The sequence below is a fragment of the Penicillium coprophilum genome, assembly GCF_028826855.1.
Source record: "Penicillium coprophilum strain IBT 35676 chromosome Unknown utg000006l_segment0_segment0, whole genome shotgun sequence".
Lineage (NCBI taxonomy): Eukaryota > Fungi > Ascomycota > Eurotiomycetes > Eurotiales > Aspergillaceae > Penicillium > Penicillium coprophilum.
The window spans coordinates 3,265,025-3,278,078 of NW_026622725.1; the positions used below are offsets into that span (position 1 = coordinate 3,265,025).

The 13,054-nt window shown below is 49.4% G+C and overlaps 5 protein-coding genes across 5 annotated transcripts; 4 read left to right on the forward strand and 1 right to left on the reverse strand.

Moving 5' to 3' along the window:
- Window positions 1-265: 265 nt before the first annotated feature.
- On the forward strand, window positions 266-3,107 carry N7500_010213 (gamma-tubulin-complex subunit SPC97; the record flags this gene model as incomplete). Its single annotated transcript, XM_056681351.1, has 4 exons — window positions 266-632; window positions 703-2,687; window positions 2,736-2,953; window positions 3,014-3,107. The coding sequence occupies 4 exons, from the start codon at window positions 266-268 to the stop codon at window positions 3,105-3,107; spliced, it is 2,664 nt and encodes an 887-aa protein (XP_056528733.1).
- Window positions 3,108-3,767: 660 nt separating this feature from the next.
- N7500_010214 (uncharacterized protein) lies at window positions 3,768-4,731 on the forward strand (the record flags this gene model as incomplete). The annotated part of the gene is made up of 3 exons (XM_056681352.1): window positions 3,768-4,184; window positions 4,261-4,468; window positions 4,523-4,731. The coding sequence occupies 3 exons, from the start codon at window positions 3,768-3,770 to the stop codon at window positions 4,729-4,731; spliced, it is 834 nt and encodes a 277-aa protein (XP_056528734.1).
- A 2,449-nt stretch (window positions 4,732-7,180) lies between these two features.
- On the reverse strand, window positions 7,181-7,610 carry N7500_010215 (uncharacterized protein; the record flags this gene model as incomplete). Its single annotated transcript, XM_056681353.1, has 2 exons — window positions 7,181-7,334; window positions 7,399-7,610. 2 exons carry the CDS (start codon window positions 7,608-7,610, stop codon window positions 7,181-7,183), a joined length of 366 nt encoding a protein of 121 aa, XP_056528735.1.
- Window positions 7,611-8,100: 490 nt separating this feature from the next.
- N7500_010216 (class I SAM-dependent methyltransferase) lies at window positions 8,101-9,483 on the forward strand (the record flags this gene model as incomplete). The annotated part of the gene is made up of 7 exons (XM_056681354.1): window positions 8,101-8,105; window positions 8,167-8,287; window positions 8,338-8,499; window positions 8,555-8,620; window positions 8,804-8,925; window positions 9,011-9,249; window positions 9,302-9,483. 7 exons carry the CDS (start codon window positions 8,101-8,103, stop codon window positions 9,481-9,483), a joined length of 897 nt encoding a protein of 298 aa, XP_056528736.1.
- Window positions 9,484-11,628: 2,145 nt separating this feature from the next.
- Window positions 11,629-12,798, forward strand: N7500_010217 (KRR1 small subunit processome component; the record flags this gene model as incomplete). The annotated part of the gene is made up of 2 exons (XM_056681355.1): window positions 11,629-11,688; window positions 11,755-12,798. 2 exons carry the CDS (start codon window positions 11,629-11,631, stop codon window positions 12,796-12,798), a joined length of 1,104 nt encoding a protein of 367 aa, XP_056528737.1.
- Between the last annotated feature and the right edge of the window lie 256 nt (window positions 12,799-13,054).

Consider the following 13,054-nt stretch of genomic DNA (forward strand, 5'->3'; position numbering starts at 1 on the left):
ATCGGTTGGAACGGAAGAAGAGCAGAGGTGGATGTCTGAGTGAAGCTCGGGAAGGGAAGCTCTCGACGTACGCAAGAGGTGAGGTGCCTGGTTGCTGCCTTTCTGCCTGAGGCATGATATTATGCCCAAGCCAAAGTGGAGTTGTTTTGGATACTTGCATCTTCTCCCCATATACATTGGTTCTGCTATTTTTGTTGCTGATTCGCCGATTTCGCGCCTTTCGATCTCCTATGGTGCATGATTTACACGTCGCACTCGCGGGATTATGTCTGCCAATGACCGTGCCGCGTATATGAGCGCTCCACGACCCCGCGCCGTCTCCAATCGCGTCGATTCCGAAACTCGCGGACTGTCGCCGCTACAAAGCGAGAATAAGGATCCTTTGCGCCACAGCACCTCGAGTCAGAAACACAGATTATCCCGGGATCAGAAGAGCATGTCGGAGAAGCGCCCAGAAAGAATAGTGGTTACATCACGAGAACAGGCAGTGCGAAGGAACCTTGCGAATCCTGTTAAGGAATCTATCAATGCAGCCAACAGAGGCGATTGGGATAAGACTCGGTCTAGGAAGCTTGCTCAAATTGACGACGTACATCCCAGTTCCCGAACTAGGGAGAAGGACCTGGCTGATTGTGAGTAATCCCTGCGCCGCAATTTGCCGCGGAGTGAATGAATTTGCTGACCATGATTTTTCCTTTACAGCACCATGGAATCCCCGAGCGTCATTGATTCCCCACTCGACAGCTCCTCTCGCTTGTCGAGTATCAGTTCCCCCTCTAGCTTCGACAGTCCCGCAGGCCCTTCATCCTCGGCCACTCCGAGAGCTCTCGCCTGATGCCCAGGAAGCAGCGATCTTGGAGGATTTGTTGTTTGTGTTTATGGGATTTGAAGGGCAATATGTTCACTACGCTAGCTCATACGACCCATCGATTGAGAAAGACCGCCTCACGGGCCCAGTTTTCCAGATAGCCCCGGGCCTAGATCCAACCCTCCGTGATCTCATCCAGTCCATGTTGAAAATGGCGACACACTACAGTGCCATGGAGGCATTTGTAGAAATACAAAGCCGCGCTGAGTGTGGTGCTGTCAGTCACTCGCTGTGCGCATCTATTCGAAAGCTTCTGAAAGATTACCTGATCCTCATCGCCCAGCTGGAAGGCCAGCTGCTGAACAATCCTGCATTTACCTTGCACCTTCTTCATCTCCACACAATGCCCACCAGTCAATGCCTAGCCCAATTATACTCAATGGGCCAGGAACTCTTGCTCAAAAATGGCCTTCTGGACGAAGACCTCGAGGAGTCGATTGATGACTTCGATGAGGATGTTGACAATATACTTGAACAACTCAAAGAGGGCGGAGATTTAGTACCAGGGTCACTGGCCCGCAAGAAAATGTGCAAAGGAGGCAATATTCTTGGACTACTAACGGGACGTCTAGCCTCATTCTCCGGCGATCCAATCACTAAAACCCTGCTCCAGAGCTTACTGCGTGACGCTAGCAGGCCCTATATGGCCATGTTGAACGAATGGTTACACCATGGTGGTATCAAGGATCCCCATGCCGAGTTCTTGGTCAAAGAACAAAAATGGATCAAGCGCGAGAAACTTGAGGAAGACTACACAGACGAGTATTGGGAGAAACGTTACACAATTCGAGAACACGAAGTTCCACCCCAGCTGAAAAGCGTGCAGGATAAAGTTCTGCTGGCTGGGAAATATCTTAACGTGGTGCGTGAATGTGGTGGTGTCGACGTCAGCAAAGAGGTCAAAGATGTCCCCAAGACGCTAGATGATCCGCGCTTCTTGGATAATGTAAATTCCGCCTACACCTACGCGAATGCTTCCTTGTTGAATCTTCTTGTCACAAAAAACTCCCTCACTACTCGATTCCGCTCCCTGAAGCATTACTTCTTCCTGGATCGCTCCGATTTCTTTTCCTACTTCCTCGAACTTGGTGCTTCCGAGCTACGAAAACCGGCGCGCGCCGTCAATGAGGGCAAGCTCCAGTCACTATTGGATATTGTCCTCCGACAGCCTGGCAGTGTGGCAGCACTGGACCCGTTCAAGGAAGATGTTAAGGTTCGAATGAACAAAATCGGCCTCACAAAGTGGTTGATGCAAGTCGTCAATGTGTCAGGGGTCAATCAAGAGGGCGCAGAAGCAGAGAAGCAACAAGTCTCTGCTGCCCCTTCCGCCGACGAGGACAAAGATATTCTTGGATTCGACGCGCTTGAGTTGGACTATTCGGTTCCGTTCCCTCTGTCACTGGTCATCAGCCGCAAAACTGTTCTACGGTACCAACTTATTTTCCGCCACCTTCTATCGCTGCGCCATCTTGAGACGCTGCTGGTCACGTCCTGGGCAGATCAGAACAAGACCATCAGCTGGCGGCATAAATCTTCTGATCGACGGCTTGAGATATGGAAACGGCGCGCATGGAACTTACGCGCGAAGATGTTAGTCTTTGTCCAGCATCTTTTATACTTCTGTACGGCTGAGGTCATTGAGCCCAACTGGGTGGGCTTGATGGATCGTGTCAACAGGGTCCATGCCGATGCGTCGGAGGCGGAGGGAAATAATATGAAGCAGGCCAACCGGACGGTTGATGAGCTGATGCAAGATCATGTGGATTTCTTGGATACATGTTTGAAGGAATGCATGCTCACGCAGGCTAAACTGTTGAAGGTACGTTTCTTGACGTTATCGGTGGTCTTCATACTAATAACTACATAGATCCATTCGAAACTGATGACTTGCTGCACAATGTTTGCTTCCTGGACTGCTGCATCACTTTCACGGGCCTTAGCTTCAGCCGATCCCGACTTAGCTGGAGGCAAAGTCCCTGGGGCAGATGCCAGAGGATATGATCCCACGCGGATCGGAAAACTCGAAGACACGCTGAAAAGATACGAGGACCATTTCTCGCGCCATCTCCGCATCTTGATGGACAGGTGAGTAACATTATTGGAAATACACATCACTGTTCCATGTGCCCTAACACGAACATACAGTTTAAATTACTTCGCTGCAACGGAGAGTGTGGTGCTCCTGAAGCTTGCGCACTCCTTGACCTCCATTAGCCGAGAGGAGAGTAAAGAGGATTGAAAGCTCGCAATCCCTTGCCCTGTGTCTTTTACACACTGATATTGTTATCAACATAATCAACCCACGACAGAGATGCGGCTTGATGCGCTGGCTATGGGTAGAAGCAAAGGGCTTCAGCCCCAGCACGTTTGCTAGCTGCCACGTAAATCTCGGTGGTGTCAATACATATGCCACGGACTTCGGGCTGCGGATTCCGCTGCGGATTCCCGAACTCCGCAGCACCGAGCATCATCAGACCCTCCGAAATGGGGTCCAAACGGGCCATATCGCACTTGATCAAGCCCCTTCTGTGGGGCCGTGGACGTCCGCCAGATTATTGTACCTAGACCCATGAACCGAGTCATGCCAGATGTCGGAATTAATGATAATACGAGTAGCATAGCGAAACGAAACCCATCACAATGTGAAGTGTACACTCCGTATATATATTATATATATAGCCCTAACTGATAAAAAACCGGAGACCACGCGAATTCCTCGGGATCGCGTCAGCAAGCTATTTCTCACGTCAGCCGGATTTGGCTATACAAGACGACCATTGTTATTTAATGACAAAAAAATCCGGAAATCTGTCAGGTCTTAGTGAAGCAAAGAACAAAAAAGACAAACCCCTACAAACCCCCCAAGACCCTGTATACAGTCGACACAAACACCACAAACATGCCAATAACCACCCTCACCTCCGTCCTCCGCCAATTCACCCCCCACACAGCCCATGACCGCCTAACACTAGCCCTCAGCGCCACAGCGCTAGTTGTCTCGACGCTCATCTTCCCCGCCGCCTACCGCGACTACAAACTCTTCAAATCCTACGGCCCGGGCGGGATCCCGAACAACGCGCTGGGATGGATTATCGTGCGCGCGCTGTTCCAGCCATTCGGGCGCGAGATGTTCAGCACGGACGAGTACGTGAGACGGATTGCGGCAGCTGAGGGTCACGGAAAGGGTAATGATGGGTTTTTATCGCTATCCGAAGAACAGCTGGGGTCTCGACGTGGGGAGGAGAAACCTGTTGTTGGACCGCATGTTGTACCGCAGCGGCAATTGACGCAGGTGCCCGATGAGGCCATTATGGAGGTATGTTGTGTATCGGTCTTTCTCTTGATAGGGACACGGGGATTGAAGGGCTATTAGCTAAATTGTGTCTTGGTAGAAATTCCGGGCTGCGTTCGTCGCGTTCGGACGTCGGAATCATCATCTTGTGAAATTCCAGAAATCAAATCTCGAACGACATGCTGACGGACTCTTTGTCGCGGATCATATTCCCGTTTCTGGGATTGCGGAAACTATGAAGCGGGAGATTGCGCATATTCATTCGGGAAATGATCACTCGGTTCATATGATTCTTGCGCCGGCCGATTGTATGTTTTCCTCTTCTTTCTGTGCCTGGGTGAGGGTGTTTACATTGCTTTTAGGCATTAAGGTTATTGAGGCTGGCTGGGGCCAGCGTCATGCTTTCTCGGGTACATCTGCGATGACGTTTCTTTCGCTAGGTACGAGGCCTGATATCCCAGCAGAGTATGTTTTGATCTATGCTCCGCGAACGGAAGCAGAAATCGAGACGGTCATGCAGATTGTTTCGGCGAGTGTGGAGTTTATGACGGAGAGGGAGGATGTGCGGTAGGCCAGTGCGTGCTTTTTGTACTGACCTTATGCTTGAAGGGGTACTGGTGGTGTTCTCAGATGGATGCATTCTTATGGTGTATGCGTTGGGTTTAGTTTCTTCCTGTTCTCTGTGTAGCTTTATATACCCCACTCTTCAATTTAAATATATAAATTCATGCTATTTATATGAGCAATCGCGAGAATATTTCCCCGATGAGGGAGTACGTATACCTGCGATATTGAGGCTAGATATCACATTTGAGTGGAGAGACCGTGGGTATATACTGTTAACTATATTGCAGGTATGGACCAATGTCTCACTTTGTTCTCTTAATATACGCTCACCAGCACAATAGTAGTTTCCTATTTTTATCGTTTTTTTTTTATGCTCTGCTTTGTATAACCTGACCTCTCCCGTGGTCTGGTAATTCCTCGCCTTGGATCTTTCCATATGATCTCTGAATGTACGAAGCGCAAATAAAGAAAGAAACAACCGATGTCTCCCACCTATCCACTTTTACAATGAATATAAATATGAATGGCTTCTTTGCTTCTGCATTCAAGATACTCGGAACTAATCATTATGGCGAGTGCTCTAGGCTGGCTCTATGGATATGAAACTGGGCTACTATCATCTACTAGTATCAACTCGGACCGAGGACGTAGGAGTGCCTTAATCAATAATCTCTCGCAACAACCTTAGTGGCATAGCAAAAGGAAAAAAGCGTGAAGGAATCGTACTGTGTACACGGATGTCCTGGCGGGAAAATATTTGTCATTGCATGATATATAATGCAATAGGGGGTTTCATGTGTAATTCAAGCCGAGTAATTTGCCGATCGTCATACAATGTCAGGATATGTTAGTATATCTCAAGTCGTACCAAGACAGCTCTACGGAGTACGTTAGTAAATATATAGCGCATGCATATGGTAGAATGGAGTAAGTGGCTCGTACTAGACAAGAAAGCCACGTATTCACCGAGGGATTCTTTCTTATAAATGACCGAGAGGCTGAGTCGGTGTATGGAGAATTGAGGGGCGGTTGAATAAACCTAAATGACCCGTTATATTCCGATCAGATAGATTCGTGTATAGACATATATGACATATATGACATGGATGGACATGTATGCACATAGAGGGATAGCTCGACATCTATAGATATACACGTAAAGACTCGAAGTTGAAACATCAAAAAGGTTGGGTCCCCTTACCCGAGATGAACCATGGCGCTGGGTTTGAGGGGGACGGGTAAGCCCTGACGAAATCCCGACAGCGCGGATCGTACGTTGTATACATCCTCTGCTTCAGGAGAGACTGCTCAAATCTACAGACACATTCTAAAACCTTTGACAATAGAAACAGTGTTTACCCAGGTGAAAAGTAACCCCGATACATCAAGTCTTTGATATACCTTGCAATCCCAGATCCTCTGGAGACGGGTCATGGAGTGGGACCCGATGTTCTAAAACCAGGTATCAGGTGGGTTGGAAATAATTTCAAAGGGTTTTTTCTTGACAGGTTCGGAGACTGGAGTGGATACTACTGACATCGTTCTGGTCATTGCATACTCCGTACGGAGTACATCCTCCCAAAGGCAGTGAAGTATCCACATTCACTGGATATCTTTCCCGGCCTAGTATGCACCATGCAACAAGGCAAACCGCCATACATAAGGCAAAGAGGAGAGATATATGCAGAAGAAGGGGCAGAACAGCAAAGTACTTCTGTCTTTGGGGTATCCGGAGACAGGAATAAAAAAAAATCACCTGTAGCAAATCTCCATCCACTCTGGGAAAACTCCCTAGACAAGCGGTGAGAACGCGAAACAGGAGGGGCCAGAATAAAATCCTAAACCCAAATCCACTGAGAATCCCGAGGGACTGGATGCTCCAACGAAGATGTTGATCCTGCCCGTCGAACCCCCACTCAGGTTTGAGGGGCTGTTGGAGACAATGTGGTGAGACGTGAGTGATCGGAAGCCACTTGGCATTGCACATTGGACTCTGGAAACTGACTGGGTTTTTTTTTTTTTTTTGGTGCTTTTGGTCCAAGTGACAGCGGGAACGGTGATCCCTTTCCGGGTCTTTGGAATCGGCAATGCAGGGCTCATTTGCTCTGTACAACGTACATACGCAAGGGTAAATTCCCAGCGGGCCGCTCTTCCACTTCAATCTCTGGTCTATCATGATCCCTCAATTCTTGTCTTTTTCTTATGGGTTTCCACGTCGCAAAACGGCTGCCTTGTTGTCTTTTCATCTGTTGAAATGTTGCATAATTCGGTTTAACTGATGGGTTTGCCTTTCCCTCTCTATATCTCTCTCTTTCTTCTCACCGAGTCCTTTCGCATCATTGTTTGCCAGTGAACCCCTCGCCACTCGTGGAATCATGGTGAGTAGCCGGAGTAGGGTTCGATTCAATTTTCTGTAGACTTTAATTGCTAATGACACGGAGAATTACCCATGCCTAGCCTTGCAATCCTTCTTTGACGGGGAAGATCCCGGTCAGATGGACCGCGGCCGGATTCGCGCTCGATCCACACCGTCGGGCGCCCTTGGACCCTCCAGGAAAGTAGGTACTATGCGAGACGGCGGACTGTGCATTAGTTAAACGGCACCGCCTGATTTCAAGGTTTGCTAGCTTGTCTTTAAGCAGTGGAAACCGCTTTCGATTCTGATACTTACCCCATTTTGGTTGCCATCATCCAGAAACATTCGTGAATCACTCTTCGGCTCAACTGACCCGCATTTTTTTCCTTCTTCAAGCCTTGGTTGACGTAACGGTGCTCTAGAGTAGAGACAAGAGCCTCCTGCGAGGAGCGTCTCAGGTCATCTTGAGTAGTCCCGCTAGCAAGGATGTGAGGGAGGGTTTCGGAGTTGGCCCCAAAGAACCACATGAATGATCCAGAGGGGAGTTGTAAGTCCGCATTGATCGCATTTGGTAACCACCCACGCAGGCCCCATTCGTGCTAAATCTCGACCGTTCAGCACCCTGTGTCTTCACTATTCGATTCCTGTATTCGGTGTCTTTGAAAGAGGCAATTCGATTGGGTGGACCGGCTGGGCTTCCCCATTCGTACATTTTAGTACGTCCTTGGTATAATTGGAAGCCCCTCCATATAGCCTTCGCAAGCAGACGCCCAAGGGTGAATGATCCTCGCGTGAGCGGCCACCTTTCCCCGAGGGCGCCGCCGACGTCTTCAAGCGGCACCGGATCGCTCGCACGAAACTCTTAGCACATCAAATTCCACTCCTTTTTCGGATATTGTCATTTGAAGCAAGATCTTTGGGTCCGGAGAATTTAACCCCACACTGATCCAGTCACATCGGGATATACAAGATTGGTTTTTTCTCTTCGTCCACAACACCACTTATCTTGGGATGACAATGGCGTATGCTGGTTCTCCCCATTGTTCTTCTAGGCCAACGGCAACTGACGTTGATGGCGGCCAGGAATCCAGATTCACAAACGATAGAATTAGACCGTGAATACCTCGACACGGTCACAGTTCAGGGCCGTGAGTATCAGAAATATTCGATCGACCATCGTACGTACTTTGGACCGGTCGATGAGGTAAGATACTCAGCGTTTCATCGTCGTCTTCTCACTGACAGCCGTACCAGGAAGAAGCACAACAACTCGAAGGCCTGCAACTGGTGTTTCAAAGAATTTTCGATAATCGTCTGATCTTTCCACCGATCCGTCGACTAGAAAGAGTTCTAGACTGTGGGCATGGAGCCGCATCCTGGGCCGTCGATGTTGCTGAAGAGAATCCTGATTGCGAAGTAACGTGTCCCTTTGGTTGCGCCCGACAAGATCCTAATATTTGGTGGTTTATAGGTCATCGGTGTAGACATTGCCCCTCACATGAGTCCAGATGATATGCCTGACAACTTATGGCTCCAGGTAAGTCAACCTGACTCACTTCTCACCATGCGGGAGGGTGTGGGTTACACCATGAGAAGACCGCAACACTGCCTCTGACCATGCCTTTGTCCCGTGACATTTGTGTGATCCGCCAATCTTGAATAAGACTTCTGTTCAGGTGTGTAATCCCTTGAAAAACAGGCGCTAACATGTGCTGAACAGGTCGATGACTTGAACCGCCGTTTCACCTTTCCTGCAAACCATTTCGATCTTGTCCACTCCAGACTCCTTGCGACCGGCATCGACCGATCCCGATGGCCATCCTATCTTCGTGACATAGTCAGGTGCGAATTCTCCGGACCAGCCCGTCACCCCAAGAGGTAGGGGCTCTCTAATCAAACCCAAAGACTAACATCAGCGGTCGTCAAGGGTCCTGAAGCCGAGAGGTTGGGTCCAAATGGTGGAAATATACTTCAATGTGCAATCCGACAACGGCTCAATCACTGATGAGCATGCACTGAGGAGGTGGAGCACACAGCACCTGCGTGCTCTAGAGGACAGGAAAGATCTTCGGATCGGATCGAAGCTGAGAACTCTCATGGCAGAGGCGGGTTTTGTCGAGGTGGATACGAAAATGATTCCGCTTCCTCTGTCTGCTTGGTCGACAGGTCGGTCCCTGACTGCACAATACAATGTATGAGACTGATTGATTCAATGCAGACCAACGCATGCGAGACATCGGCCGACAAAGTCGCGCAATAATGCAGCAACTTCTCCGATCACTTGCACTATACCCATTGACTCAACGCCTGCATATGTCCCCGGACAATTTCAATTCCTTGGTGGACCAAGCGCAGCAAGAGGCGGCAGACCCCGCATTGAAGGCATACTTCCCACTGTAGGCATTGTTCCAATATGAGACTGAGAAACAAAGGCTGACAGAGCAGATATGTGTGCATTGGCAGAAAGCCATGAAAGCATAACTCTGGGCAAATCGGCAGGCGTGATGGCTCGACAGGGGCTGCCTCTTGCGGGGGAAGAAAGAGCTCGCAAGACAAGGGGACCAGTCGTCGATGTCTTCCCTCCCTGATTTCACATCCAGCATATTGTACAGGTTTCATTGTTGTGCTCTTCACATCACGTTTGCATGGACATATCGCATTAGCGGAAAGACGGTTAGTCGAATGAGCTTTTTTTTGTGGTTGCGCCAGTTCTTTCCTTTTGCCGCCTGTAATGCAATGGGGTTCCGTATCGATAACCGTCGCTGTATGTTTGCTAGAGTCCACAGGATACCCTTGCCCTGAGTCTCGGTATGATTGATCGAAACAGAACTGCATGGTCGCACAGAGAACGAACGAGACTCAATGAGGGGAGTAGGAGAAAGCTCATAGCCCACAGTGCGCACCACTTTTCCTGCAGAATCCCGCAATTCCTTCATGCAGCCTACTTGCATCAGGTCTGGGCTTTGAAGAGCCTCGTATCCACTCGAGCTGGGTCGCTGCTGAGTTACTACTAAACGCGGTAGGAAGCAGGTGTATTGAATGAAACCCAGGGTCGAGGCATCGCTGTCGCTACCTAGGTCAAGTTGGAATTTTAGTCAACTGCTAGACAAAATGGTAGTGAAACAAAGCATGAGGGGGTTTGAGAGCAGAGGGCTTGGGGGTGCAGATTAAGCCGTTGAGATCGTGCCCAGTGCACGATCCCCGATACTGTTGGCTCCCGACCTTACCCTTTTAAAGAAGGATGTTTTCGATCCCATTGAGCTTCAAGAGTTACCTGGTCACCTGGACAGTGCCATGAAGGGAAGATGAAAAATATAGAGGAAGATGAAACCGGGGGGACTTACCGAACTGACGGGACAGGGAACCGCCGAATTTCAGGAACACATGATCTACACTATGTGATCCCAGAAAGTGCACGCTTTGACTGACCTCGTTAATACCAGCCGTTAAGAATGTTCATACCGGCGTGACAACTCGACAACTCGCCTTCACGCTTCACGTCTCACGCATCCACACCTTCGCACCTTCACACCTTCACGCGTCTCCAGATCACGCTTTCATGAATGATAGCTAGCCCCAAGCGGCGGTGAGCTCCCCTCAATCCCCAATGAACGGCCACAAGATCTATTTCAGATTCAGAAGCCCTCAGTCTCGTCCACACCTGTCTTGCCAGTATTTCCCATGGCGCAGGAGCCCTGGTAATCGACACACCCTTCACAGTGTTTCCTGTACGGATCATGTATCCAATCCAAACGTTCAAATAACCAACAAGACTTTACACAAGTAGAGCTGCATATTGGGATCTAACTAGCGCGATGTTTTTGTCAATGTGTTGATTTCATTCTCCCTTACTCGGGAAGAGGTCATACCGTCTCTCGGCGTCGTATTAGAGTTATTCCTGGAATGCCCCTGGGCGAAAGAGACGCTGCCCACGGAGATGGACTATCTCGATCATTGACCCACAGGGGCTCGACATGCATAAGCTACATACGCTCCACACTCTCTTTCTTATGGGTGTGTCAGGAAGTGGCCTTGAGGCGAGAATCGGGCGCAGACCTACCCGAGAGCCGTACCTATCATGCCTGCAGAATGCTCTCCAGGGGCTCTAAGAACTCAGACTAGATACATCGCAGCTTCAATCAGTACTGATATCATGGAAGATTGATGACCGGGACGTCTATAACGATTTATACAGATAAAAATTGCTGAATACTTTTGTATAATCAATATCCAATTTATCTGTCTTGCTCGTACGGAGTTCCTGAGAACAAACTGCCCTGTTCTATAACAAGAATACTTGGCCCCCACCTTCAACTATTGTTACCTAGCTTTGGATATGCACAGCGGAATATTAGCGTAGATCTAGCCAAGAGGAAGAAACGCAGGCTTGACGCCCAATCTAGGCGCATCGGTGCCTGAAATACAAGGCATTACTATCTACCTAATCGGGGAAAGCGGGGAGGGAAAAAAAGTTGGCGCGGATTTTCATTTGAGCTCCGGAACAGTCGCCAATTCTTTTTCCCTTGCGATCAAGTCACCAACAAGATGCCTTCAACACACAATAAGGAGAAGGCCTGGGATACAGATGACATCGATAAGTGGAAGGTAAACCCACACACCTTGCTTTCTTTTTCTCATTGAAAAATTCTTACTGACGGATCCTCGCAACAGATCGAAGAATTCAAACCCGAACACAATGCCGCGGGCAGTTTCGCCGAAGAGTCGTCTTTCATGACACTCTTCCCCAAATACCGTGAACAGTACTTGAAGGAAGCATGGCCCGTGATTACACGAGCACTGGAGAAGCAGGGCATTGCCTGCACACTGGATTTGGTTGAAGGTAGCATGACAGTGAAGACGACGCGGAAGACCTACGACCCAGCAGCAATCATGAAAGCCCGAGATCTGATCAAGCTACTCTCACGAAGCGTACCGGTGACACAAGCAATGAAAATTCTCGAAGACGGCGTGGCATGCGACGTGATCAAAATCCGCAATCAAGTGCGGAACAAAGAACGATTCGTGAAGCGACGACAGCGCATTCTCGGCCCTAACGGTTCAACCCTCAAAGCACTCGAGCTGCTCACCAGCACATACATCCTCGTGCAGGGTAACACAGTGGCCGTGATGGGTCCGTTCAAGGGACTGAAGGAGGTGCGACGAATTATCGACGACTGCATGGCAAACATCCACCCAATCTACCACATCAAGGAGTTGATGATCAAGCGCGAGCTCGCCAAGGACCCGACGCTGGCGGAAGAGTCCTGGGACCGGTTCCTACCAAACTTCAAGAAGCGCACGCTGTCCAAGCGCCACGTGCCATTCAAGGTTACCGACAAGGAGAAGAAGGTGTACACGCCCTTCCCTCCTGCGCCCGAGAAGAGCAAGGTCGATTTGCAGATCGAGTCTGGAGAGTACTTCTTGTCAAAGGAGGCCAAGGAGCGCGTTCACAAGGAGGAAGTTGTCGAGCGACAGCGCATCAAGCGGGACGAGAAGATGCGCGAGCGCGAGAAGGATTTCATCGCGCCCGAGGAGGCAATGCCGGCGGATCTCGAGGAAAAGTTGAAGAAGAAGGAGAAGAAGGAGAAGAAGGAAAAGAGCAAGCGGAAACGCGAGGCCGAGGAGGATGTCGACGCCGACGAGGCTGCCGAGCGCAAAGAGAAGAAGAAAAAGAAGAAGAGCAAGTCCAAGGAAGCTTCTTCCGATGGGGAATGATCTGCTCTTTGATTGTGATATCGGTATCTTGTATCGGGATTGGCGCTTATGGCAGTGCATAGGTCTGGCGTTTAAATGTCTTGTCTCCTGGTTCTTCGTTGCATCGTTGCAACCCATGTGCGCCCCAAGCTGGTGTGTACATTTACAAAAAATATTGTTCAATACCAAGAAATGATCTTCCAAGTCTCGCCTGTTTGATTGAAGTGAGCTTTGTGAAAAGCAACCCTGGGCTTGATGTCGAGGAGCGTCGAAATAA